General features: G+C 45.9%; 3 protein-coding genes across 6 annotated transcripts; 2 read left to right on the plus strand and 1 right to left on the minus strand.

The window, feature by feature from the left end:
- The first annotated feature begins 103 nt into the window (after positions 1-103).
- Positions 104-12,853, plus strand: LOC128302016 (sphingosine kinase 1-like). 3 transcript variants are annotated; one of them, XM_053038725.1, is made up of 4 exons: positions 104-227; positions 2,744-4,032; positions 10,454-10,553; positions 10,624-12,853. In XM_053038725.1, the coding sequence occupies exons 2-4, from the start codon at positions 3,047-3,049 to the stop codon at positions 11,554-11,556; spliced, it is 2,019 nt and encodes a 672-aa protein (XP_052894685.1). In that variant the 5' UTR covers positions 104-227; positions 2,744-3,046; the 3' UTR covers positions 11,557-12,853. The 3 variants fall into 3 exon arrangements, with proteins under 3 accessions (XP_052894685.1, XP_052894688.1, XP_052894686.1); XM_053038728.1 differs by lacking the exon at positions 104-227 and adding an exon at positions 366-457; XM_053038726.1 differs by lacking the exon at positions 104-227 and having other exon boundaries at positions 2,624-4,032.
- A 1,320-nt stretch (positions 12,854-14,173) lies between these two features.
- On the plus strand, positions 14,174-18,986 carry LOC128301969 (probable E3 ubiquitin-protein ligase HERC4). The gene is made up of 10 exons (XM_053038658.1): positions 14,174-14,348; positions 14,770-14,868; positions 14,948-15,134; positions 15,355-15,748; positions 15,825-16,239; positions 16,302-16,432; positions 16,509-17,984; positions 18,053-18,278; positions 18,348-18,461; positions 18,537-18,986. The coding sequence occupies exons 2-10, from the start codon at positions 14,800-14,802 to the stop codon at positions 18,687-18,689; spliced, it is 3,165 nt and encodes a 1,054-aa protein (XP_052894618.1). The 5' UTR covers positions 14,174-14,348; positions 14,770-14,799; the 3' UTR covers positions 18,690-18,986.
- LOC128301970 (leucine-rich repeat-containing protein 40) lies at positions 18,975-22,427 on the minus strand. Of its 2 annotated transcripts, none has more exons than XM_053038659.1 (7): positions 22,187-22,427; positions 21,161-21,351; positions 20,868-21,071; positions 20,554-20,677; positions 19,810-20,488; positions 19,361-19,741; positions 18,975-19,288 (listed from the first exon to the last, which is right to left on the minus strand). In XM_053038659.1, exons 1-7 carry the CDS (start codon positions 22,350-22,352, stop codon positions 19,183-19,185), a joined length of 1,851 nt encoding a protein of 616 aa, XP_052894619.1. In that variant the 5' UTR covers positions 22,353-22,427; the 3' UTR covers positions 18,975-19,182. The 2 variants fall into 2 exon arrangements, with proteins under 2 accessions (XP_052894619.1, XP_052894620.1); XM_053038660.1 differs by lacking the exon at positions 22,187-22,427 and adding an exon at positions 21,565-22,076.
- Between the last annotated feature and the right edge of the window lie 1,814 nt (positions 22,428-24,241).

Consider the following 24,241-nt stretch of genomic DNA (forward strand, 5'->3'; position numbering starts at 1 on the left):
CGGTTTGCGTTGAATAGAAATACCGCTTCAACGCTGTCAACCGTGTATTCCACCGGGACTACCCATGGTGCACATTGCTGTGCACACAAAATCGGGAGGTCTTCGGGGCAAAATCGCGGTTCGCGATTTCATTCAAGCTCCGAAAAGAGGACGGTCTCGCGGTTGCGTGCGTCGTGCGGTGGTTGCGCGAAACTTTCGGTCGTCGCTCCGGCTCGGTACCTTTCTCGGTGGGTTCTTTTTCTTCTGTCGCCTGCTGCTTGTGTGTACACTCCCTACCACCTTTGGCCCGGACGTTGGTTGCCTTGCTCATCGTAGTTTGCAAAACTTCCATTGCAAACCAGCTAGATTAGCGTAATATCCGTGGCGTGCGGTGGTTGCCGAAATAAAGGAATACCAGTGAAGTGTTTAGTGGAAAAGCAATCGAAAAATAATAATAATAGCAACAGGAAGACGAAGTGTACGTGCAAAACGATGTGGATTCTGTGTGTTTAATGAATTATATTCTTGATAAAAGATACGGTGAAGAAAAAGGTGTTATCTGTCTCCCCACCGTCTTATCCGACAATAGATTATTATGGTGCATTTGGAGCGCAGTGTAACACAAACAGTGAAATGGATTTCCTGACTCTTCGCATTCTTCGTCACTTGTCCATAATTCGTTCTGACGAAGGGTGGACACGCGACATCTCGCCTAGATCCCATTCCCATGTCTTCAAACACATCAAGGTGCAATGAAAAAGTGATTTTGCAAAATGGAACAATGGTACCTTTGTATCGGCACATGTGGAAGTATGACGTTGCCTACTTTGCTTGCAGACTTCCGTGTGTTTGCCTATTTGATCATCTTGTCGGCTCAATAGAAAAAAACTTTTTACGTAATCTCCACGCTTCATGCAACACGATATGTTTGCATACTACGACGAGTTATTGAGGAACAATTGTGCACGGCAAATACAAACCATGTTATGAAGTTGTGTTTACTGAAAGATAATGTCCATGCTTGCAGTTACAGCATTCCACGTGAGCAGATATAACCATCATTCATCCCGGAGCGCGGCGAGGCAGTTCACAATCTACCTTAATCGGAAGAATGAAACATACAACACTATTGAGCCATTTTCCAATTAGAACAGCTGCCGGTTCTGGCAAAGTGGATTACCATACTGGTGTTCTGTGCTGTTCCATAGTCAACTGATTATCATTAACGATGAATTAGTAGCTTCCGTAAATAATTCGCTTCCACTATCATCGAGCTGACCCGTTTTCACTACTCAAACACCTCATCATGTGTTAATTTCCATTTACGAAAATGAAGACGGTCGTACCACGAACCCAAACCACTAGGATAACACCGGGTGTGTGTGTCCGCTGCCTGATGGTGCGAAGGAAATAACACCGTTTTCTGGCCTGCTATTGTTCGTGGGTGAAGCCTAGTGCTACTATACCGCAGTTTGGCTAAGGACAACTTTTAAATTGTTTCCTCAACACCAAATGGTTTTATTTTACCCATTTTGTTCCTGCTGCCTTTACCTGTGGCATGAAGAAATGCCCACAACATCCTTCGAACGGCATACTCTTGGTGCGAGGGAAGACTGTTATTCGAAGTTAAAAGTACCTAAAAAGAAACAACACCAGAATCGTTATCATTGCACTCGGATCTACTCGGCGGGTGGAACAGCTCCCAAACAGCAAGGTCCACATTTCCAAGTCACCTGCTTTGGTAGGGACCTTGCCTAGCTGTAGCGTTACTTACCGACCGGAACTTACGGTCCTTCCATTGGCATACCGCTCGCACACTTACACACAGGGTGGATTTTCACCTAAATATCACCTACTACAAGTTGCAATCTTGCTTCAGAGCCTACATTGATGAGTTTAGGTCACGCCATTCGACAAAACGCCGCCAAGCACACTATGGGCTGGCACATGGACATGGATTACAGCAGCTGATATCAGCTCAGCAGCTCAGTTGAACTGCAAATTAAAAGCAGTAAAGTAAAATCTACTATCCTAGTGCAAACAATTTATTGAATCAACTTTACAAAAAGATGTCGTCCAATAAACATCATGTGGTCATCGTCCTCTGGGTTTCCCACTCACATTACTCAGGAACAAAAAGTGGGCATATGCCCACTGTTTTTAGCCCAAAGCAACGGACCAGTATCGCCCCCGGGAATTCCATGGCATCTCCCAGGGAACGAAGTCACGTTGCATTGTTGCTGTACATTTCACATTTGATTACGCTTGCTGTAGGCGAAGGGGCGGCCCTTACGAGAGACGTCATTGTTCGTAAGTCACGGTACGGCAGTGATTTGTTGCCATCGTGTAAATTTTTTTCTTGTGTTGCAGTAGCCTATCCAACCCAATACCACAATGCCCTCGCGTTTGCTAGAAGGCCCCTTGGGGGAGAAGGTTCGTGTGTAACGGCCAAGTATTGACCAGCGCGGCCCGTCCGACGAATTGCCGTTTCAAGGCCACTACGGGTGGCCAAATAATATTGAGCCAAAATTGGGTTTTTTTGAAGGTTGCTACGATTTACGTTGCCCCCAGTCCAGCGTGGAAAACGGATTTTTAGCCGTCATAAGTGTATGCTTTTGGGAGCTAGTTGCGTTGGATTCGGATTTGTACCACCCCTGTTCGAAACGGGGGATCCGGTTGTTTGAAATTGCTTTTTACGAGCTCTAGGTCGATTTCTGGTGGTACTGGAAACTCATAAAACTATTTAATTTCTTTTATTTGCTAGCAATAGAAAGTTCACACACAGACCCGAATGTGTTTTAGTGTAAAGGAAGCGAACAACACGTGAGAAATAGGAAGTGATCTCTGGAGCATTACGCAATATATAAAGGTGAACACACTCTGCCGCCACTATCACCATGCTCCAGTGGACCGGCAAACGGAACTGATCTGATGCGCAACTGGTGGCCAACAGAGGTTTCGCGCGATCGCGCCACTGCCAAACCCCCGGCGCGTTCCTTGCTTACTACCCGTGTGTGAAAAGGTTCAGCTTCAAATTGAAAACGCACAGCCCTACTCCCGCGCCATAATGGATCTGGCCGCGTTCAAACCGCAGGTGGATCCCAGCGATACGCTGGGCGATCGCCATGGGCGCGAAATCGAAGATGATTTCGGTGGCAAGGGTATCGCGGTAGTGGTGCCCGATCGTAATGTTATCGAGCAGCAAGAAGCTGCGCTACAGCAGACCTTGATTGCAGGTGCCGCCGTCTACCTGACGGAGACGTTCTACATCAGCTCAAAGAAGAATACGGTGTTCGAGGTACGGCTCACCGACAAGGGCCTCTGTCTCAAGAAGCAATCGAACGGTTCGACCAAGGAGCAAACGATCCCGCTGAAGGACATCATCGGATGCCGGTGTTTGCGTAGCAAAAGAAGATCCCGCGGCAGTTCGTCGTGCACCTGCGCTTCCATCTCGAGCTCCCACCAGCTGAAGGTGGTCGAGGAGAATTCGGACGAACAGGACGAAACGGACGTTAGCGCCTATCTGTACATCTACGCATACATCCTGAAGCGCAACCGGCGGGGTGGCTTCCGCGAAAGAACCACTATTACGCTACGCTTCCGGTCCTTCGACCGATACGAAGATAATAACCGGGAGGCACAAAAGTGGCGTGCCTCGATCAAGCACCTGGTGGCGGGTGAACCAGTACAGAAGTTTACCTATCAACCGCGCGACACACGCAAAATGTTGATCATCCTCAATCCAAAGTCTGGTTCGGGGAAGGCGCGTGAAATGTTCCAACAGCGTGTGGCACCGATCTTTGCCGAGGCGGAGATCCCGTACGATCTGCACATAACGAAAAAAAGTAACTGGGCGCGTGAGTTTGTGCGGTTGAGGGACGTGTACCTGTGGCGGGGTATTGTCGTCGTCGGTGGCGACGGTATCTTCTTCGAGGTGTTGAACGGGCTGTTCGAGCGGGAAGATTGGCAGACGGCGATCGACGAGCTGCCGATGGGTATCATCCCGTGCGGATCTGGCAATGGACTGGCGAAAACGGTGTCCTTCTTGTATGAGTGAGTATACAATAGCGTAGGGGTTTTGTTTATTTTGCTTGCCGGTTATCCTTGATCTGAATTGGATTCTTTTAGGGGAGAGTACCTTGTGCAGAGTTCAAGCCCCAGTAGGCTGACTTTGGATTGCAACCCGGTTTTAATGTAAAAACCTTCCTACTGGCTGGGTTTTATGAATTGATGGATGTTTATTTAGTCAAATTTGAGTTGAGCGAATTCCTTGGAAGTCTACAGCATACTCCACATGAACTTCGAAAATGCAATGGCTTTCATCTCCGGAATTCAATCCACCCTTCGAATCTACTCTCATTTTTGATGACCGAGAAAAAGAACCTAACGACGAATAACTGTTGGGTGAATCTGAATGAATGAATCTAAATATCTATGTAAAAGTTTCATGTATGACTCCAGATACCTATTACCTCGCGAGCCATTCGGCTAGTGTTCCTTGTGTTTATGTACCTCTGGTCTACACTCCCTGGACTATCTCGCAAGATTCACGCTGAAGCTGTAAATTAATTAATGCCGTACCCAGAGTGTTGATCTTTTCACACCAAGCTGTGGATAGATGATTTCATGGTCACCAACGTGTAAAATCACTTTGTGGCCGGCTTTTTATGGCAAATCGAGACGGGGAATTACAGTTGCAACACGCGTGCAGTCTTGGTGTTGCAATATTCATATGTTTGTTTGGTTGTGACTCGAGAGGATGCATGTACGCGTAGTGTATTGTGATAAATATTTCCTTTGTTTGCCAAGGTTAGGAGCGATAGCAGACATACTTTAACCTTCCATGGGACTCTTGTACACGATTACGCTGTATTGTAAATTTAACGAAGTAATACAATCGCACCATAGAGAGCTATCTTCAAGGTCACCAAAAAAAAACAATGAATCTATGCAAAACATGCAATACACATTCGGTGTCTGATGGTAATAAACTAGACATTAAATTACAGGGCGGGCATATGTTTGTGCGACATGCAATGTAATAGTGCACCATTGGATGCACTCTTCGTGTATGTTTTCCGATCTCGTCCAAAAGTAGGATTAGAGGCACGCAAAGCAATTGATTTATGAACACAGCCACACACACACACACACGATTCCGGACACTTAATTTACACCTGGGGAAATGGATGTTACCCTATCCAGGCACCAAAAGGTGGTTGAGAATAATTATTCAGCTAAGTAATTGCAACCTACCGGAAGTGGTTAAGAACGCTGCAGAAATGTCAGGGGTGCCTTTTGCTGCGGGGAGGAGATTGCGTTATTATAGTGACCGGAAGTAGCACCCAAGACTTCATAGCGCACCAGAACGCGAAGTCAGGGCACACCTTGGAATACATTTTTTATTTAACAAAAGCAAATGTACTAATACGATAATCGGTTAGTCAGCCGGAAATTTAAACGCTTGTTTGAATAAAATTTTTTCGTAATTAAACTGAAGCGTGTGCGAAGAAAATTTAAATAATCCTCACCGATAAAACTCGTGCATTATTCATATGTTTTGATCCAAATCTCGTTATTGGCATCCGCTGCACGCTAAAGAATAGTGTTCCCTCCCCCGTCTCCTGTTGGGGGAATATTTATTGTCCGTCCAATCGGCTGGGCAAACAACGAGCCATTCGACTTCCGGCGTGTAAAACGGGACACACATGCATTGACAGTAGTTTAGCGGAGTAGGAAAGGGTTTATCATCGATCTATCAATCCGCCACCTCGCGGAATCGAGCATTGGAGAAAGAGAGCGAACGTGAGTGTTGTTTGTCTAGCACAACTATACCATAGCCCCGGTTTCCCCCGTATCGTTTGGCCGTTGTTATTGCAATGTCACTTTTGTGGCCCGAGATAAGGCATAAGGTACCCGCTTTTAAACGCGCGTAACACACGGACGGATGGATGGAAAGCATTGAAGTTCGTGGAGAGAATTATTGCGTTTTAACGACACGATGCTGAAACGATAAAACCCACCAAACGGCAGAAGGGCTCCGTTTGGTCACCTTGAAACCTTTTTGCCAGCCCCAGTGTGGGGAGGTTGCAACAGATCAATCCCCAACCGAGCGCTTTGTATGTGTGTGTGGTTTTTTTTTCTTCCTCCATAATCCACCGCTGTAGGCAATCGTTGTTATTACAGCAAGAGATGATGTTTGTCTTTTTTTTGTTCGCCTTTCACTCAGCCCACCCCATTCTCCGGAACCCCGGACGGTGTGGTTTGAGATGATGCTTTGTGGCCATCTTTTGCACAGGCACCACAGCAAGATCCGCATAGTTGGATTATCTGTGCTGTGAACTTCACCTTGCCGTTTTGCCAATAAGTGTGTGAGCTGTCGCTTCCAGTTGGCTGTTAAGAAGAACGGCACAAAACCACCGCCTCGGTTTGGTGGTGTAAATGCCAGTCAGAACTGCACTATAACCATCAATAGTCACGTTCAAGGATGATCGTAATCTACCCTTTGTTGCTTAATATTTAGGATTGTGTGTTTACACGCTGTATGCCCGTAATGGTGAACTATAAATAGCAAGGTGCTCTTTACCGAGCAGTGGAATAATCTCAATAAAAATTTTCCTACTCTTTCCTGTTCCCTACGTAACCTCAAGTAGTAAACATTTACGTTCGTGGCTGTGCGTTTGTTCAATTTTGATTTAGAATAGCACAAAAAGTACACTGAGGGAGTAAAGCACTCTGGCGGGTTGGAAAATGATCGGTTTTTAGGTCTTAGTCTCCTGCAGGAGTCTTCCAAGCTGCTCATGGTCGAGCGCCGTCGTCTGCCAATTCGTTATTCCGGTCTCTCTGTCATCAACGCCATCTCTCCATCTGAATTTAGGCATACCACGCCTCCTTTGTCCATGTGGACGACCTAAAAGGACTTTACGAACTGGGTCGTTCGGTATCATTCTCATGACGTGACCAGCCCACCGGAGCCTGACGAGTCTAATCCGCTGTACGACAGTCAGTTCGCCATACAGCTCACAGATCTTTTCATTGTAGTGGCTCCTTCATTGCCCTTCTATACATACGTCCTTGTTGTGCCGATAAATCAGAAGATGCTGCCGTAAGAGGCTTTGAAATCGAAGAGGAGATGGAAGGAGTGTAGCTGCTGTTCCGCCATCTTCTCATAGATCTGCCGTATGGTAAAGACCTGATCAGTGGTTGATTTTCCGTTTCGGAATCTCCTCTGATAGTTTCTTATTACCTTTTCAACGAACAAGACAAGACGATTTGACGACTTGTACTTTAAGGGAGAATATTTTTTAGGCGGTATTCATTCATTTCGTTTTGCTGTTTTATAACTTCAAAAATTAATTTTTGATCAACTCCTTTGGGACACTGCACCAGATACAATGTGACACCTCTGTGGGCAACCTGCTCAAGTGGTGGACATAATGAAGACTGCACCGTAGATGCTAGAACATAATCGTTACTATTCCCTTATCCTTCATCCTAATTTCCTCTTATCGTACGAAGGAGTTTTGGATTATATAAAAAAATTAAAATGTAATTAAAAATTTAAAATTAAAATTAAAATGTAAATGTAAAGAACTCCAAAGTTTAAACCAAGCTCAAGTTGGAAGAACCGTTTCGTAGTTATGCTGTCCACCAACTTTGGAAACATGGGTTCGAGATTGTAATGGTGTTCGAAGTTTTAAATCTTAGCGCTCGGAGCGCAGGGACAGTGGTACGCTTTTCTGGTTGGAAGTTTGTAAGTTCTTCGTGTAAAGTTTACGATAAAGTAGACACTGTGGATTTTATTGAACCTTGTAGACTGAACCAGAACCATAATGAAGTATGAAAATGTCTTTACTTCACCACGATGGGCATGTCTCTTTTCTCCCTTTTTTTTAATTTAAAAAATAACAAATGGGAAACAACGATCATTCATTGATAGTACAAAAAAAGGAAAGCGGAAAACATAACCACAATTAGCCAATCCCGGACACAGCGATGCAATACAATCAGTTAAATAAAGCTTGCCTGCCTCGACGGTAAATAAATCCATCGTTGATCCGAGTGCAAACACAATTCACGTCATTTGCGTCAAGGCATCTTTCCTGACGACACCCCCCGGGAGAGGGTGCGATGATCAAGCATTTCGTCACCAGCAAGCACAAAGCTCTCCCTCCCATACCGGGTGGAACTCTTCATCATCCACTCGATCAGCACAAGTCGTAGCCGGCTTTTTTTTTTTTGGTGTTGTTGTCCAGTATTGTTCTGTTTTGATGGCGTCAAAGTTTGGGATTTGGAGCCACAGCGGGACGCTGATTCGTTCGCGCGTCGATGAGATAATGTTGATGGCAATGCCGAACTGGCAGATTAGCGGGACAGAGAGGGAGAGAGAATTAGGAAGAGGATTCGGTACGATGGCGGTAGGATCCGAAAAAATGAATCTAATTCTCGTTGAACCAAAAGGATTCATTACGGCCGATGCTAATGGGGGTTTGGTTGTGGAGTCGCTTCCAAGGTGCTTATGTGGCCTAGATTTGGTGATTATGTGGCTAAAACACAGCAACCATCATAAACTGTTTCCATTTCATGAAGAACAACGGACGTCTGGGGTGTACTACGACCCTTTTATTGATTATGTCCCCCCGCAGAATCATCAGCAACTCCCCAACACCGGTGTGTTGTGCGCCACAGAACGAGCAAATTTTGACCGCAAAAAGTGCGGTATCTTCTGCTCTCCACTGCACTCCGATCGGCCGACCGGTGGATGAGAACATTTATTGACACGACTCACCCGGACCTCCCCCCCCCCCCCCTCCCCGAACCCACGCCACCCCAAAGGGTTGCACACGGGAGGCAATAAAAGGCACTCCGCACAAATGTGTACCGTTGATTGGCCATTTTCATTTCAAGAGGTAACCCACTCGGCCGCACAATTATCCACACCCCCCTTCCCGCCTGGGGGGGTAGAGACACCCTTGGAAGAACTTCAGCAGAACAGCGAGAGAAATAAAAAAAAATCGGCTACGGCCCACAAGCGTACGGGTAAAGAAGGGTGGTCTGGTTGTGTGTTTGATCGATTTGGTCCAAACGAGGCGGATTACATAATGCTTGGAACAGTTCTGCTTGGCAGCGAGCCAAAACCAAGAGTTAGTGCCACCGATGACACCAAGGGACACGACGCCGATGGTTGCGCGATAGTGTTGCTGCTGCTGCTGCTGCTGTTGCCCACACACTCCAGTGTGCCGTTGTTGGCTGCCTTTTTGAGGGCTGTTGAGGGCACAACATTGATGTCACTTAAAGAAACTGGTGCTGGCGCGCGCCATGGCAGGCATTAGGGGCTGACAAACTTGACAAAACACCGGCTCACATCAGAACGGCCGCTATTTTTGAGACCCAATCCCCGTTTGCGCCCCACCGGAGGAGGGGAGGGGGGGGGGGGGGGGTGTGTTGCGGTTGTAGGACAAACTTTTGCTAAACATCATTTTGCACTCGTTCGGGTATGAAGAGCGGGATGTTCCGGGCGTCCGGAGTTGTGGCAGGTTGAATGCAACAGTTTCAGCGGGAGTTTGCGTGCCATTTAGCGTGACACATCCAATCGTCACCATCGCGCACCATTCGACAAACGTAACAGCGTTGCTGGCCCGGGGGGCGAAAGCCGTGGTCGATTTGCCGTTTGATAAGATACTCCTAATCAATGAGGACAGACAGGTGTCGTAGTAGTTGCTTGTCCTCAAGTGATTACGAGCGCGCTCGGATGCAAGTTGTTGCCTCGTTCAATGGTTTCCCCCCAATTTACCACAATGCCACGCAATGGATGATAGATAGATGGAAGTAAGGACAAACCGCATCTTACCGATTGGAAAGCAATCATGTGAGAGAGACGTGACGTATCGTGTCGATGTACTCTTCCGCCCATTTCCGGATTTTTCCAACATTATGTCGGCATGGCCACATTTTATCGTTTTTAAGAACAGATTTGATTTACTTACCGGATATCCGTCAAATCGATTCTGATGTTGTGCGGTGCGTTTATCGACATTTACGCCCTCTGTAGACCGCACAGGCAACCGTAATCACGTCGTTAAGTATCCGAATTTAACGATAACCCGGTAAGAAAGCGAACCACCAAGCTTTGAAGATTGCCCAATGGCGTTGCCTTCCTTTGACAGGGAAAGACAGATAAGCATGATAGGCTTGCCCATCAGAAGGTGAGGTTATAATATTGGAGGGAAATGTACAACCCGCTGGAGAAAACATGCGTAACATTGCATAAGCTAATCGATGAAGTTATGAAATGTATCTTCGAAGGTGAAACGTTTGTACACAACATCAACGAATTTTGCTATCGAACATTGTACGATCAGTACCCGCGCGAGGGGAGGTTTTTAGTTGTAGATTTCTATCAAGCAAGGTTGCGTTACGATAACATCACCAAACTAATATCTCGTTTTTTTCGCATTTCTTCCCTCATTTGCAGAGAACCTTTCGAGACCAAACCTGTACTGGCGTCAGCTTTAATGGTAGTTAAGGGTAAACATTCCATGTTAGACGTAGTTAGAGTCGAAACACGTTCCAATGTAAGTATTTACGTCATATTCAGGTTTTCCAAACGAATTGTTTTCTCAAACGCGTGCTTTATCTTTGCAGATTATGTTCTCGTTTTTGTCGGTCGGCTGGGGATTGATCTCGGACATCGACATCGAGAGCGAACGGTTGCGTGCGATCGGTGGGCAACGGTTCACCGTATGGTCCGTCCATCGGCTAATCAGTTTGCGCACCTATCAGGGCAAGGTGTACTATCTTCCGGCCCTAGTTAACCCAACGAATGGTGACGGTACACTGCCGCACCCGAACGGTGGTGGTATCGGCACACTGAAGCACAGTGTCAGCTACAACACGACACTGAACTGTCGCGATTGCCGGGGACTGATGGGGCAGGACGGTAGTGGTACCGTCGCCGGTAGCTGCGACGCCTGTGATACTAACTTTAGTGACGTGCTGTCGCTCGAAACCGGCACCAATCTGGACTCGTTCCGGCCACGCATCGACAGCTGGTATTCGGCGACCTCGCGCAAAAGCACCTACTTCTCGACGGTGGACAGCGTGTACGAGAGTGATAAAGCTTCCAACGATGATCCGACGCAGAACGGTGGCCCGAACGGTGGCGGTGTGATGTACGGCCCACCGTCGAGGCTTCCCGCACTAACGGCCACGCTGCCGGACAGCTGGCAAACGATTGCTGGCGAGTTTGTGATGGTACATGCCGCCTACCAGACGCACCTCAGCACGGAGTGTTACTTTGCGACCCAGTCGCGCCTTAACGATGGGATCATATGGTTGCTGATCATCCGGGCCGGTGTATCGCGATCGCAGCTACTTTCGTTCCTGCTCGGGCTAAGCAGCGGAACGCACATTCCAATGCAGGCGAACGAATACATCCAGATGGTACCGGTTTCCGCGTTCCGGATCGAACCGGCCGGTACCAACGGTCACATGACGGTCGATGGCGAGAAGGTCGAGTGTGGACCGATACAAGGTGAAATCTTTCCCAGCCTAGCGAAAGTGATGGTACCGAAGTAGAACGCCGAACGAGAGGGATTTCGTGTGCAATACTGCTGTGGCGCAACATTGCGCCTCTTTTGGGTGTGCCTGTGTTTTGTGTGTGTGCGTTGTTGTGCGTCTTATACATTATAAGTTACCATACCATTACGGGAGCTGAGTACTCCTACCGGATGTGTTGTGTTATGCGATCGCGCGTGATGGAATGAAAATTGTATTATTTTTGTTAGTTGTATGTGTGTACCGATTGGTTGATGCTTGTTGATATATTGTTTACAAAATATCGATTGAGATGAACTGAGCCTATAACTACATACGAGTTGTAGAATTTATTGTAAGCTAATTTGCATTCCAACCATAGTTAATAGAGAAAGAAGAAGACAAAGATGCAAGGAAAAACACATTCGTGCCAAAACTTTATTAAGTTCCCGCCACACGTTGTACGGTGGTATTGCAGAAACACACAAATAACTTCAGTTGCGCCAGAATCGTGAGCTACGTTCCGTTTTTGTTTTTGGTTCTCCTGATTGTAGGAAGACGGTTCAGGGTAACCTAACCTACTTATGTACCATAGTAAGTAGCACGATCAATTAGCCATGATCAATTGAACAAACTCATATCAGGCATCAGCAAGAAAAAGGCGTCGAAAACACTTGACACAAGAGCTGTATGCCGATGATGGAACGATAAGCAATGAACCAATTCTTAGATGCTACTGCGTATTTAGAGTAAATAGTGATCCGAGAACGGAACAAACAAACAAGGTGGATGACATGGGATGAATGCCCACCACACAAGCGATACATTGCCATCGGGGAAGGGGGCGATAGAGACTAGGAAAGTAAACCAAATGTAGAGTGAAACAGAAACTTGAATGATAGTAGACCATTTTAAAAGAGTACACGTAAGTTCCACACACATACGCTGCATTAATGCCACCGTGGTTACACCCCCGCGGTAATTAGAAATCGGCCAGAGAGGAATAGTATTCGGCTCCGGTAGCGTATATACAAATTAAGCAATTTATTAGAACATTGGTGGCAGGATTATGGTACGATGATAATGTGTTTACAATGCGTTTCTAGTAGGGGTCACAACGTTATCCTCAAACATTCTTAGGCTGTAAGCAGTTAGTTACGATTTGGTGCAGCAAATTACCATTTAGCGTAAAGGTGAACAGTAAATCAGGTTGTTCCGCCGTTGATAAGCATCGGCTAACGGAGAAACGGACTCCTAAAATGGTTGTGCCGCAAGAACACGTTAGCGACGAAATTGTGCGCAGGTTAATGGGAAACGGCTTCATCCGTTTGCCAATCAGCAGCAGTGTGTGCGTGTAAATATTTAAAAGTTCAACTTGATTAATTACCCACTTTCAATGCGAAAGCGAATACTACTGAATTGCAAAAAATGATAGTTTGTACTGTAAGTCCTAATACATACCTCTACATCAAAGATATCATTCCAAGACACGGGGTAGGATAGATTGTTGTTTGTAATGCATTTTTCTATATTCTTCCTTTCCCTTTCCATTGCCTGGTCTTCTAGTCAGGTGCACCAATAGGTGGTAGATAATTGTGTGAAAGACGTAGCGATTTCACGCAGAACGCGCACAGCAACAGGTTGATAATGGCAAGCTAGCGAGCCCTTTTTGGAGCGCCAAGTGAGAAGAAAAACTCCCCCGCGAAGCAAGTGTAGTTACACCACCTCGTTTATGTACTTCTTATTCCATGTGGCATAAAAAAAAAACTACCGACACACAGACACAACCGTCCATGAAGCAAAAACAGATCAGAGTCGGAGCAGTAGCAGCATCAGCAGTTAAACAAAACGAACATAAATCAATATGAAAGCGAAGTAAATATGACTGTGATTCGTTACGATCAAAATCGGTTGCGTTTCCGATACAGAAAGAGAGCTGTTTCGTTAAAGGGATGTTATTTTGTCTTTGTTTTGTTGTAGGATTAAAAGCGAACCTAATATTCCACGCGAACACGCGACATAATTGTTGGGTTTTGTTGCTTATGCTACGTTATTATTGATTATCGTGGGAAACAAGGCGATTTATTACCATTACCTTATTAAATAGATAATCAATTTGTAATATAAATTGATAAAAAGTGCCCCCGACCTTAACCACCGTTTTCATTCCCGTTTGAAAGAAACCTTTTTCCCTTGCGTATGCACGTGTGCTTGGACGATTTTCCCGTTTTGGCGGTAATTTGAGCGAACGAAAATGTAAACATGTTGCAAGAGCTGCAGCATAACAATCGATGAAACACCGGCTCGACGAACGGTACGGAATGCGTGCGCTCCGTTTATAGCTGTGTGTTCGATCATCTGAACTAGGGATTGAGAAAAATACAGAATTGAACAAAATAACTGACCAAAAAGTGCGTGTAATTGAAATAAATTTAACAAAATATGTTTTTAATTGAGTGATGAATTATTTTGAATTAAAACCGATACGACTTGGATATTTACAATCGTCGATAATTATATGACGTACGAGTTGACAGTTAGCCTGATCGTTTCTAGACCAAAGCCTCATTCGCATACATAGACTCCGGACCGTAGTATGATTCCGGATGCAATTCATTTCGAGGAAAAAGTGCGTTATTGTTGTCAATCTGAAGAGCAGTCGAAATCGCTTTCCAAATTAACTGTATTAATGGTGTGCTTACCTCACGCAGCTGGATCCACGTAAAGCGTCAGCGCATGCAAGGAAATATTCGACCATCGTCGTATAGAAGCTACATGTGAAAATCGGCGCGCTGAGAGAAAAGCCCGTGTTGTGCTCATGCTGGAAGTGGAAGGTGAGCCAAAATTGGGTCGAACTGTGCTTTTTATTGACAAAAGTGCATTATGCCAGTGCAGGCATATCATTATTAATCTTCTATTCAGGTCTTTTTTTTTGCGATAACAGCGGTATCTCTATCTGTTGCGGTTAATTAGCGTAAAGTTATCGTGTGTGGTTGTGTTTATCTTCCGAATGTTCTAGACGTTTCGGTTCACGGTTCTACACGATACCTCTACTTTAGGAGATCTCAAAAAATTCCGATGCAATACGCAGAAATTGTTGCGTGTGTGATATAGGAGAATATTTTTTTTTATTTAGATGTTGATAATTCCTTTATATGAGATCTTTGAAGAAGGTGCATTATGCTGTATTGTGGTTAGAAGATTATGATGAACGAACGGTTGCTAATGTTAATTATACTTTCTCTTCTGCTGTAGGTTGGCTTACTCTACTAACAGCACAACAACATGGCCGTCTATTGCTGGGGTAATACGGCCCACGGTGAGCTCGGTCTCGGTGGGATTGAGGAGGAACAGGTAAGAAAACAAGCCTACTACATCCCAACGTCATTATCGATCGCAATCGATTGATCTTCCGATATTTCTACCCGCTTAGGTATTAGTTCCACGAAAGATGGAGTGGTCACATGCGGAAGATGTGACCCAGGCGGCCTGTGGAACCACACACACGCTGTTCCTCACGAAGGAGGGCAAAATTTACGCCTGCGGCAACAATGATCACGGTCAGCTTGGCCACGATACGGACACACTACCGAACAAAAGGCCACGTATGTCCAGATTTAGTATGTAACTATTCTATCACCGTATCATCATTCCGATTTTGTGTTGACCCAAATTCTTTTGTTCGACCATTCCCGTGCACTGTAATTGTTGGGACTAAACATATCCCGTTTTTTTGTCGAATGTCCAATTTCTTCTTCCCTTTTCTTGACGTTAACAAATTTATTAATCGATTTGTTCGGATGTGGAAAACATGCTAATCGTTTTCGTCATCCGTTTCAGAACTGTTGACATCGCTGGAAAATTATATCATAATGAATATCAGCTGTGGAACGGCACACTCGCTAGCCCTAACGAACTGGGGTCAGGTGTTCAGCTGGGGCTCAAACGCCGTCGGTCAGCTGGGACTCGATGCGGAGAATGGTCGTCAGCAAACACCGCGCATGATAAAGGCGATCGGTGCAAAGCACATCGTGCAGATCGCTTCCGGACAGTACCATTGCCTGGCGCTAACAAACAACGGTGAACTGTACGGTTGGGGTTCAAACTCCTACGGACAGCTTGGCATCGGTACGACGAACGAGAAGGTTCCTACACCCACGCTGATAAAATCGTTGGCCGGCGTACCGATTGCTTTTATCGCCTGTGGTGGAAATCATAGTTTTGTCGTATCTAAGTAAGTATAGAATGAACATCGCATTGCAACATCAAAGCAACCGAAGCATTTGTATTTTCGGTGATTGTTTTTGCAGATCGGGTGCAATTTTCGGCTGGGGTAAAAACACTTTCGGCCAGCTCGGACTGAACGATCTTAACTCGCGCTGCTATCCGACGCAGTTGCGCACGCTTCGCAGCCTGGGCGTCCGTTATATTAGCTGTGGTGATGATTTTTCCGTCTTTCTCACGAACGAAGGAGGCGTGTTTACGTGTGGTGCAGGAACGTTTGGTCAGCTGGGGCACGGTAGCTGTAGCAATGAGATTCTGCCCCGGAAGGTGTTCGAGCTGATGGGTAGTAAAATAACGCAGATTGCATGCGGCCGCAGACATACGCTGGCGTTTGTGCCTTCCCGTGGGAAGATATACGGGTTCGGGCTTAGCGGTGTCGGTCAGCTAGGGATCGGGATGCTAGGCAACTTTAACACTCCACAGATTGTTCGTGGACCATGGGTAAGTGACGGCGTGAATGGTTGATTCCTTCTTGACACTACTAATGTTACGTCGTATTGCAGTTCAAAACAGACTTCGAACCGTCAGGCTGTGATGAAACGCAAATAACTGTTAGCCGCATATTCTCCGGCGGCGATCAGTGCTTTGTTTCGATGTTGGGCAGTGAAGATTCTGCCGATTTCCGTGTTTATGAGTGAGTATTTTGAAGGTGAATGTTTGTTTGTGTTTGTTTACCGTTATCTTTTCTTTCCCAATTCGTAAAAAAATAGCACAAGCTCGCAGATTCTTTCCCTTTCACCTGGAATGGGACGGGAGTTAGCAAACATTGAACCGGATCAAACGGTCGAGCAAGATTTGATGTCGTCGGTGGAGACGATCTTCAAATCGTTGGCTTGTATGAACGGTTCGCTACTGATGCCAAACGAGGAACACGTTTGTTGCACCTCGAAACACCCGGGTGTGGACATGGATGCGGCAGAGGAAACGTTCGATATGATACGGAAGATTGAGTGCGAATCAATCCGCCAGCTGATTCGCGATTCGATCGAATCGGACCTGCTCGGTGCCTTAACTCCTTCGCCGGCCGACGTTGAGACGTTGCGGATTTATCTGGTGCTGCCATTGTACCATGAATTTATAAACCCGAAACACTACCAAAAGCTCCACTCACCGTTCTGCCAATCGGTGCTAAAGCTGTCGAAAAACGCGTACGAAATCGTGGTGAACTGGTGGGGTAACCAATCGAAGGAATACTTCGAACGTATGGTGGAAAACTTTAAGAGCGTCATCCTGTACATGATTAACTTTAAGCTGCCACGTGTGGTTGGTACGACGAACAAGCAGGAGGTCCGGTACGATTTGCATCTGGCCGCCGTGCTGGACATAATAGCGGTGCTGTACTGGATCAATCACCACAAGCGCACGCAGAAGCTACCGTACGAGCAGTTCCACATCAACGAGATTGACGATCTGGTCGACATCCGACAGGACTACATGCGGTGGACGACGGACACGAACGGGGTAACGTTTTCGCTCTGTAACTATCCGTTCATCTTCAATGCCGCAGCTAAGATGTTGCTGCTACAGACTGATCAGATGCTACAAATGTATCAAGCGATGCAAAGTGCGGCGACGGTGAGTCTACTGTCGATCATGTGTTCTCCGATGCCCAGTGCTGCCTCGCAGTACATTGCGCTGAACGTGACGCGAGAAAACATTGTACAGGATACGATCCGCGAGCTGTCGCACTATGCGGCGAGTGATCTGAAGAAACCGATCAAGATCAAATTCTGCGGTGAGGAGGCGGAAGATGCGGGCGGTGTGCGGAAGGAGTTCTTCATGCTGCTGCTGCGGGATATTCTCGATCCGAAGTACGGTATGTTTAAATCGTTTGACGATTCACGCACGATCTGGTTTACGGAAGATTACTTCGACAACGATGATAGTATGTTCGCCCTGATCGGCATACTGTGCGGGCTGGCGATCTATAACTTTACGATCATCGCCCTACCGTTTCCCCTCGCGCTATACAAGAAGTTGTTGGATGAGGAGGTCGACATGAAGGATCTGCAAGATTTAGCCCCGATGGTGGCAAACTCGATGCAAAACATACTGGACTACGATGGGGCGGATCTGGAGGAGGTGTTCGATCTGTCCTTTACCGTCACGCGGGACTATTTCGGAGAGATTCAGAACATTCCGCTAAAACAGGACGGTGAAAACATTCGATTAACGCAATCGAACAAGTAAGTTAGGCGTGTTAGGAAGGTGTTTCTTGGGTGCATTTACTCTAGCGATTTGGTTTCGCTTTCAGGCATGAGTTTGTCCAGCTGTACATTGACTACGTGTTCAACAAATCGGTTGAGAAGTCATTCCGACAGTTTCACGCCGGCTTCATGCGCGTGTGCGGTGGTCGCGTGCTGAAGCTGTTCAAAGCGTACGAGCTGATGGCAGTGGTGGTAGGAAATGAAGAGTACGATTGGGTAGCGTTAGAGGAAAATGCCAAGTACAAGAACGGCTACAAGCGTAGTGATCAGACGGTAAGTGCACGTAGTTCGGGTGGGAAACAGCTATCTGGTAAACATTTCCGCTTTATTCCTATTTTGCAGATACGATGGTTTTGGGAGGTATTTCACGAGTTGCCACTGGAAGAGAAGAAAAAGTTTCTACTTTTCCTTACCGGTTGTGATCGTATACCGATTATGGGCATGAAGGCGATCAAGGTTAGTGTGAAGCTTATAGGAATGGAACAGACCTTGACTTTCCGAGTCCTCATAAATATTCGTACTCCTTTCCAGATATACATTCAACCAACTCCGGACGATAAATTTCTGCCGGTGGCACACACCTGCTTTAATCTGCTCGATCTACCTCAGTACCAAACGAAGGAGAAGCTCAAGTACAAATTGCTACAGGCAATTCAACAGACTCAAGGCTTTAGCTTGGTGTGAAACGAACATCAGATCGATCTCGTCTTTCGTACCCGTAATTATTTCAAACACACTGGGTTTTTTTCTTTCTTTTCTTTCAATCGTACCATGGGCACTTACTCAACGGACTGCGATTGCTTCTTTATTATCGTATTACGTTTACTGAATTCTTTCCAAGTTATTGGAACTGTTAACGTCTGCCATCACGCAAACCCCTGACGTGATATGGTTCTAAGTTGTTGAAACTGTTCAAGCTATGGCAATAAATTCGTGGAAGCAATGATAGCAATACTGCAAGTGTTAGTTGTAGTGTAAAATAAGTAATTTTATTCAATTGATTTGGTATTCGTTACACAATCTTATATTGTATCTCCCGAGTATGGCCTGCAAATGCGTGCAACGGTGTAAGCACTGCTAGTAGTATTGCAAAAAAGCTGCAAGAATAATGTCGCAAAGTATGGCGCCTAGCGCATGTAAAACCAAACTATTTGTGCTCCTGTTTTCGGTAATATCCTCACTGCGGGATACGATCCCTGAGGTAGGACATGACCGATTCCGTTCCCTTTTCCAAAATCTGATGCCGTGGCTGGCGGAAACTGTTCCCGATCAGTTCCAGCGTGCTGTAAGGAATTGGACACGAAGGTTAGAAAAGGTTCTAATGCACTTGCACAATGCAGCATTTGATTACTTACGTGATGTTTTTCAATGTGCCCAAAATCGGAGGTACGTGCTTGATGTTGTTGTTGGCCAAATCCAGTGTAGCTAACCGCTTGAGCGCTCCGAGCCCGTTCTCGGACGCGTCTATTTCCTCGATTTGATTACCATTGGCAAGAAAGATTTCCAACCCTCTCAGCTCGTACACGCAGTCCGGTATGCGCTTAAGCTGGTTGCTGACGACGTTAAGCTCGCGCAACGTCACAAGCAGTCCAACCACTTCCGGCAAATCGGGCATCTGGTTGTTCGACAAGTTGAGATAGCTGATCTTTTCGAATTGCGAAAAGAAGGCCGGTACGGTCTGAAGTAAGTTGAAGCTAACGTTCAGCTCAGTTAGCAGAGTCGATAAATGCGTAATGCTAGAAGAGAACACACGAATTGATTAGTTGAGTAGATTCAAGAGTAGAGCTACGTTAATTCTTCTCACCCAGACGGTACGGATGTTAGCTTGTTCTTGCTTATATCCACATTGTACACGCAAGCTTCGAGCGCATCCATAAACACCGCCTCCGGAATGTCGATCAATCCTTTCGAGCATACGATCAACGCACGGCCCTTCCGCATCTGGTACACATCCGGAAAAGTGCTACCCTCCGAGAACAGGCTATTTTTTACCACGGTCGTTCCCGGTTTCGCTTCCACCTTGCTTTTCGTTCCATCCCTCTCGCGCAACGTTTTCAGAATGCGCTGCGTACCGCACTGGATTACGTCGCGTCGTATCGAACGGATTGGATTCCCTTCCACCTGCAGGCTAACGAGATGAGCCAACGTGGACAGACACGACGGCAAACTGCTGATCGTGTTGTTCGATAGATCTAATCGCGTCAAGCTGGCGAGCAGCGCAATCTCGTCCGGCAATCGTTCGATCTTGTTGTCACGCAAATCGAGCACTTTCAGCTGGGGGAGATTTTCGCAAAAATCTGCCGGCAATGTTTTGATGAAATTGTTCGATATGTGCAACTCTTTCAGTGCCTCGCAGCCGGTAAAATCGGGCAACTCGTCGATGTCGTTATGCTGCACGTACAGACATTCCAGTCGGCGCAGTTCCCCCATTACGGGGGGCAGCTTCTTCAGATCGTTCTTGGCAAGATCGAGCTTTTGGAGTTCTGAAAATGTGAGAAAGAACTATAAGAGATTATGAAACAACTTCAATATTTTTTTTACTACTTACTGCGTAAATTGACGATATCGTTCGGAAGTTCCGTTAGATGATTATTATTCAGCGCTAATTGTTGCATCCTTACTAGGAACCCAACGCCACCCGGCAAACCGTTAATGCTGTTAAAGGAAACATCCTACAAAAAGCGGTTACGTTTTAAAGCATACGAAATTAGGTTGTTGTTGAATTCAGAAATCTATGAGGATTCATGAATATTTTGATAATGATTTGAATAATTTCAGACTCTTTTCAAAACATTCATTAGACCCAACAATAGTTTTTTTTTGTCGCAGGAACTAAGCCCAATATCTAACCGGAAAGCTTACCAATGTTTCAAGCATTATCAGATCGCTTATGTTCGGATTCATCTCGGGAAACTCATTGTGCGAAAGGTTCAGATGTTGCAGCTCCTTCAGCTGGAAGAAGCTTTCCGGCAGCTCGGTCAGCTTGTTGCGGCTGACGCTGAGCTTCGTTAGCTTGATTAACGCCCCGATGCCGTTCGGTAGGCTTGTTAATGCATTATTTTGAAGCTGTTGTTTGTGAATGGGATTTAATTAATATTTGTTTAGTGTTAAATTGGTTAATTGGTAAGCAAAAGGTAGAGAAAACGTCCTCTTACATTAAGCACGGTAAGATCGGCCAGATTCTGTATGTTTTCGCTGATCGTGGTGAGCGTGTTGGAGCTTAGATCCAGCGTTGTAAGTGACTTTTGGTTCCACCAACTTTCCTCTTCATTCGACCGGTCCAGATCGTACCGCACCTCCTTCTCATTTTCATCCGAATCGCTAAGATTCCACACTTTTTCGGGCACTGTTTGTTGGAAAAAAGGAAAACGAAGGTAAGAACCATTTTAATACGACATCACAAAAAGCGATCTTAAAGTGCAATAAGCTTCTACAAGTTAAAACCCTCAACAAAGCACGTTTCACATTGTTACCACGAATTTTCCGATAGCGGCGCTTAGGATAGGGAATGTGAGTTCTCGTTCGTCTCATTGCCACCGAGCACTGTACTGTTACTAACTTGTTAGATGTGCTTCTCTCTGCTATCGATCGATGCAGCAGTATCCGATACACCGTCGATGGCCGATGCTTTCGAACGGAACAAATGAATTAAACGTCGCCAATCAATAATCTCGCTTTAGGACGTGTTACGACAAAACCGTTGGATTCCCGTTGGAGAGCGCCAGTGGACTGGTGGATTGGTCGCAAGTGTGCACCAACGATACCACCATCATCGGCGTTAGACGAGTGTGTTCCGAATCAGTGAAACGTGAAATCACAGTTTGGGGATGGATACTACCTTCGATCTGGTAGGATGAATCGAAGGTCACAGCCGAAGGAAGCTGCGTGGAGAGAAGTGCTCCAGATGATGAAAACGATATCTTCCCGACAGGGTGCGCAGTTCACTTCTAATTTTGTCCGTCCCGGGAATGGCGCGCAATGTAAATCACGACCAAAAATTCATCCAGCCGGAACGTAAGTGGTTTCGGTTAGTGCGCGCCACAACTGGAACCATGTTTTGTCATCGATCGCACAACACCGATGATGCAACCGACGCTCCGACGAGCCATGAAATGGTTATTGCACTGTGTCGGATTATTTAACCTTGGTGTGTGCAATGTGCAGATTAACGGCGTACATACCTGTCGCCAATCCTTTGCCGGACAGATTCAATACACCGCTCTTCAGCGCCTGCTTTATTCTGGCGCGCGTAAGTATCTGATTGTCCTCCTTTTTGTCTTGAAAGTGAAACACTGGATTAAGCTCCTGCTCTCGGATTCTACTGCGGGGAATTTGGCGAGCCTTCATGGTTGGTGGAGGCCGTACGTAACGCGCCAGCTACTGGTGAATTTTCGCTCCAAACGTTTGTTGTGTTTTCACGCTGCTGTCCGCTGTACGCAGCTGTACTGAACAACGAATAGCGAACCACAACAAAACCAACACAAGCGCAACCCACCTCATCTCAGCTGTGATGCGTTTATAGCCCTTCTGGGTTGAGTTGTAAACGGTCTTCTTTTGAATTGCGTAAATTTAAGTATTATGCTATGTATAGTACTCATACATCATATTTTTGTCATTATTTTTACGAATATATGCTAGAGAAACATGTTTTATGGAATAAATCACCAAAATAGAAAATAACGACCAGTATAACAGCACCTGTCATACGCAGTGCGAAAAGTTCGTGGAACAAACGTCAAACCGCGTGTTTCGCAAAACACAAGCAACCCCTATTGGCATTGCAAATACACAGCGTTGTGCAATTTGTACCGTTTTTCATCTCGCACAGTCTCCAGCAGAGCCAGACACCAATTAGTTTGGCGGATCGCGCCAGGCCTGAAATAGAGCAAATAAGCTAATCGTTACGTTCATTATCCACGGAATCAGCACCGAGTCGTGCGGGAAAAACGGTTCGTGCGTAGTGAAAAGGGCACCATCACATCAGCTGTTTGTATGCCGATGAAAGTGAGTGTGGGTAGTTTTGTTTGTCCTGTGCGAAGTGGTGATTTATTTTTAGTTAACATCGGTTGCTGAATGAAAAGGACAAAGTAAACAGCATTCGTTGTTGTTGGTGGAAAAGGCTACTATTGTTGTGTGGTTAATGTTGCTATCGACACGACGACGCAGTCTGGTAGGGTTGGGGCACGGCGAAGGTTTACCCCACATCCCATGGCAACGTGTGTGTTGTGTGTTGCCCACCCCAACAGCTGGTGCGCGAGTTCCCTTTAACCTTTTGCAAAACCAAACATTGGTTCAAGGTCGACGGTTGTGAAGATTTCGCGATAATCCTTTCCGAGAGCCACTGCTAACGGGTCTTCGCGCTCGTGTCGTTCGTTTACGGATCGATTCCTGGTTCAGGCTAAAGGCCACACTAACCTAAAGGTGTACGGTACAGTAAAACAGGCAACTAGATTAGTTTGAAAGAGATTACTTCAAAGGGTTTACGCGGTTCAGTGCAAATAGGCATTCGTCGTTGTCTTGAATGCCGGTAGTGCATGCACTCCGTTCAATAACCCCCTTATGCTAACCTTTATCAGCAGCGTGGAAGGTGGAACGATTTTACGCACGGTTTGGTAGGGGCCAACAAGCGAATTATGTGTCACTCGTTCGTCAAGTTTCAAGTATGTTTGATAGTGTGTAGTGTTTATTATTTAATTCAATGAAAGCTATACGGCACGCCGATCTTCCAGGCTTCTTTGTGACGCTTGTAAGAGCCATGGACTGGAACTTTCGAAATACATAATGTGCTCGCGGTAGCTTGCGCACAGCACAGCGGAAGATAAATATTGGCACGCATAACCAAACAGTAGTAGAACAGATTCCATGCAGCATAGTAGTAGGCTGTGACATATACTCTCCAGGCGCGTGAGCTTAGTAACTCAGGACCTAGCTTTAAGGGGTACTTCCGATCCCAAATATTAAACTGTGTAGAGAGATTGCTTTTAAAAAATCAAGTACATTTCAATTCTGTGTTATTGTGATAGTGGCTAAATCGTTTCTCTTTCTTCTCTACAGTGAATGTGAAGCATAACGAGGTAGTGTACGGTGACACAATGCACGTTGTTGTAGACTGTGCGTGTGGCGTCTCAACGTGAGCATAACCTGGAATTATCTGCACGCAACGACACAAACAGTCATCCCGCCGCTTGTGTTGTTTTGCAGAATAAACACTATGTGTGACAAAAGACGATAGAAAG

Source organism: Anopheles moucheti, chromosome 3 (assembly GCF_943734755.1).
Source record: "Anopheles moucheti chromosome 3, idAnoMoucSN_F20_07, whole genome shotgun sequence".
Lineage (NCBI taxonomy): Eukaryota > Metazoa > Arthropoda > Insecta > Diptera > Culicidae > Anopheles > Anopheles moucheti.

Coding starts and splice junctions, on each gene's coding strand:
- LOC128302016 (XM_053038725.1), top strand. CDS start 3,047: ATGGATCTGGCCGCGTTCAAACCGCAGGTGGATCCCAGCGATACGCTG. Junction 4,033..10,453: donor ACGGTGTCCTTCTTGTATGA/GTGAGTATACAA, acceptor CCTCATTTGCAG/AGAACCTTTCGAGACCAAAC. Junction 10,554..10,623: donor GAGTCGAAACACGTTCCAAT/GTAAGTATTTAC, acceptor TTATCTTTGCAG/ATTATGTTCTCGTTTTTGTC.
- LOC128301969 (XM_053038658.1), top strand. CDS start 14,800: ATGGCCGTCTATTGCTGGGGTAATACGGCCCACGGTGAGCTCGGTCTC. Junction 16,433..16,508: donor GCCGATTTCCGTGTTTATGA/GTGAGTATTTTG, acceptor GTAAAAAAATAG/CACAAGCTCGCAGATTCTTT. Junction 18,462..18,536: donor TGGGCATGAAGGCGATCAAG/GTTAGTGTGAAG, acceptor ACTCCTTTCCAG/ATATACATTCAACCAACTCC.
- LOC128301970 (XM_053038659.1), bottom strand. CDS start 22,352: ATGAAGGCTCGCCAAATTCCCCGCAGTAGAATCCGAGAGCAGGAGCTT. Junction 21,072..21,160: donor CCGATCTTACCGTGCTTAAT/GTAAGAGGACGT, acceptor CACAAACAACAG/CTTCAAAATAATGCATTAAC. Junction 19,742..19,809: donor CTAACATCCGTACCGTCTGG/GTGAGAAGAATT, acceptor GTTCTCTTCTAG/CATTACGCATTTATCGACTC.